The sequence below is a fragment of the Scomber japonicus genome, chromosome 9 (assembly GCF_027409825.1).
Source record: "Scomber japonicus isolate fScoJap1 chromosome 9, fScoJap1.pri, whole genome shotgun sequence".
NCBI classification, from domain to species: domain Eukaryota; kingdom Metazoa; phylum Chordata; class Actinopteri; order Scombriformes; family Scombridae; genus Scomber; species Scomber japonicus.
This window is the reverse complement of record NC_070586.1, coordinates 899,813-902,312: the sequence shown is the minus strand read 5'-3', so window position 1 is coordinate 902,312 and position 2,500 is coordinate 899,813. Positions and strand designations below refer to the sequence as shown.

Below are 2,500 nucleotides of genomic sequence, written 5' to 3'. Positions count from 1 at the left end.
TTATTTTAAAATTGAATCCTTATACGTCATTGACCCATACATACATATATATATATGTATGTATGGGTGTTGGGAATGTCTGACTCTAAATGTCAATAAAAAATAAATTAAAAAAAATAAAAGAAGTATTGCCCCCCCTGCCCGGCGCCTCTCACCAGTGGCAACTCCAGAGTGGAAGAGAGTCCAACCCCTCTGGAGGAGACTGGTTCCAGACTGGTTCCAGACTGGTTCCAGACTGGTTCCAGAGCCCTTGCTGTGTGTCGAGGTGAGGCCGACCACCAGCTCAGGCTCCTTCCCCACCAGAGAGGTGACGCTCCACGTCCCTAGAGCTAGCTTCTGCAGCCGAGGGTCGGACCGCCAAGGTCCCCGCCTTCGGCTGCCGCCCAGCTCACAGTGCACCCGACCCCTTTGGCCCCCCACTGGTGGTGGGTCTGTGGGAGCGGGGTCCCATGTCGCCTCTTCGGGCTGAACCCGGCCAGCCCCCGTGGGTGAAGGCCCGGCCACCAGGCGCTCACCCCCCAGCCCCCCCCAGGCCTGGCTCCGGGGACACATGGAAAACCATTTTTCTTACTGGTCATTGGGGCATTAGGGTCTTCTGAGCTTATATAACTATAATAAACTGTCTCATTTCATCATTGATTAATAATTGATCAGATTGATTAAAGCAACTTCATCACTTTTCAAACATTTTATTTTTCATCTTCAAAAAAATTAAAATCCTGAAAAATCTCTCTCCTCTTCCTCTTCCTCTTCCTCCTCCTCCTCCTCCTCCTCCTACTCCTCCTCCTCCTCCTCCTCCTCCTCCTCTTCCTCCTCCTCCTCACTGTACTGCAGCGAGGCAGACTGAGCGTTTCTGTGTGTACTCTGTTAGAAGTGATTATTGATTATTGGGATCTGATAGGTGAGTTCATGTCAGCTGACCGGTAAAGAGCCAATCAGAAGGCAACAACCTGTTTCTGTTGCCATGGAGATAGTTATCGATAGTTCATTTATTAGAAACGAACGAGTTTAAAGATCAAACTTCTGATATTAAAGAGTAAAAAACATCAAAGATAAATCTGTCTTCAGTCCAACCGGCCAATCAGAAGCCGGAATCCACTCAGGCTGTTGTGATGTCATCAGAGGTCAGGTGACCTCCTCGTAGGCCGTTTCCACGACGACGCGTCCTCCTGTCCGTCACAGACGAGGCGTTCAGGGCTCCGTGTTCAGCTCGGACATTTTATCAATGGAGAGAAGAAGCTGGGACACCAGATGTAGAGTTTCTGTCTCACCCAACAGCTGGCTGAGAGACAGACAGGTTAGAGAGAGAGAGACAGGTTAGAGAGAGAGAGACAGGTTAGAGAGAGAGAGACAGGTTAGAGAGAGACAGACAGGTCAGAGAGAGAGAGAGAGAGACAGGTTAGAGAGAGAGACAGGTTAAAGAGAGAGAGAGACAGGTCAGAGAGAGACAGACAGGTTAGAGAGACAGACAGGTTAGAGAGAGAGACAGGTCAGAGAGAGAGAGAGAGAGACAGGTTAGAGAGAGAGAGAGAGAGACAGACAGGTCAGAGAGAGACAGACAGGTCAGAGAGAGACAGACAGGTCAGAGAGAGAGACAGGTTAGAGAGAGACAGACAGGTTAGAGAGAGAGAGAGAGAGACAGGTTAGAGAGAGAGAGAGAGAGACAGACAGGTCAGAGAGAGAGAGAGAGAGACAGACAGGTCAAAGAGAGAGACAGGTTAGAGAGAGAGACAGAGCTCAGCTGGATGTGTGATGTCAGTAGCTCAGCTGGATGTGTGATGTCACTAGCTCAGCAGGATGTGTGATGTCACTAGTTCAGCAGGATGTGTGATGTCACTAGTTCAGCAGGATGTGTGATGTCACTAGCTCAGAAGCAGGATGTGTGATGTCACTAGCTCAGCAGGATGTGTGATGTCACTAGCTCAGCAGGATGTGTGATGTCACTAGCTCAGAAGCAGGATGTGTGATGTCACTAGTTCAGCAGGATGTGTGATGTCACTAGCTCAGCAGGATGTGTGATGTCACTAGCTCAGCAGGATGTGTGATGTCACTAGCTCTGCAGGATGTGTGATGTCACTAGTTCAGCAGGATGTGTGATGTCACTAGTTCAGCAGGATGTGTGATGTCACTAGTTCAGCAGGATGTGTGATGTCACTAGCTCAGCAGGATGTGTGATGTCACTAGCTCAGCTGGATGTGTGATGTCACTAGCTCTGCAGGATGTGTGATGTCACTAGCTCAGCAGCAGGATGTGTGATGTCACTAGCTCAGCTGGATGTGTGATGTCACTAGCTCAGCTGGATGTGTGATGTCACTAGCTCAGCAGCAGGATGTGTGATGTCACTAGCTCAGCTGGATGTGTGATGTCACTAGCTCAGCTGGATGTGTGATGTCACTAGTTCAGCAGGATGTGTGATGTCACTAGCTCTGCAGGATGTGTGATGTCACTAGCTCAGCTGGATGTGTGATGTCACTAGCTCAGCGGCAGGATGTGTGATGTC

General features: G+C 49.5%; 1 protein-coding gene across 6 annotated transcripts in view; it reads right to left on the bottom strand.

The window, feature by feature from the left end:
- Positions 1-806: 806 nt before the first annotated feature.
- Positions 807-2,500, bottom strand: part of entr1 (endosome associated trafficking regulator 1) — a 7,875-nt gene continuing 6,181 nt past the window's right edge. For all 6 annotated transcript variants that reach the window (XM_053325402.1, XM_053325405.1, XM_053325406.1 and 3 more), the window contains one exon: positions 807-1,282. In XM_053325402.1, the coding sequence (XP_053181377.1) occupies positions 1,192-1,282 (91 nt within the window). In that variant the 3' untranslated portion in view covers positions 807-1,191. The remainder of the gene's footprint in view (positions 1,283-2,500) is intronic.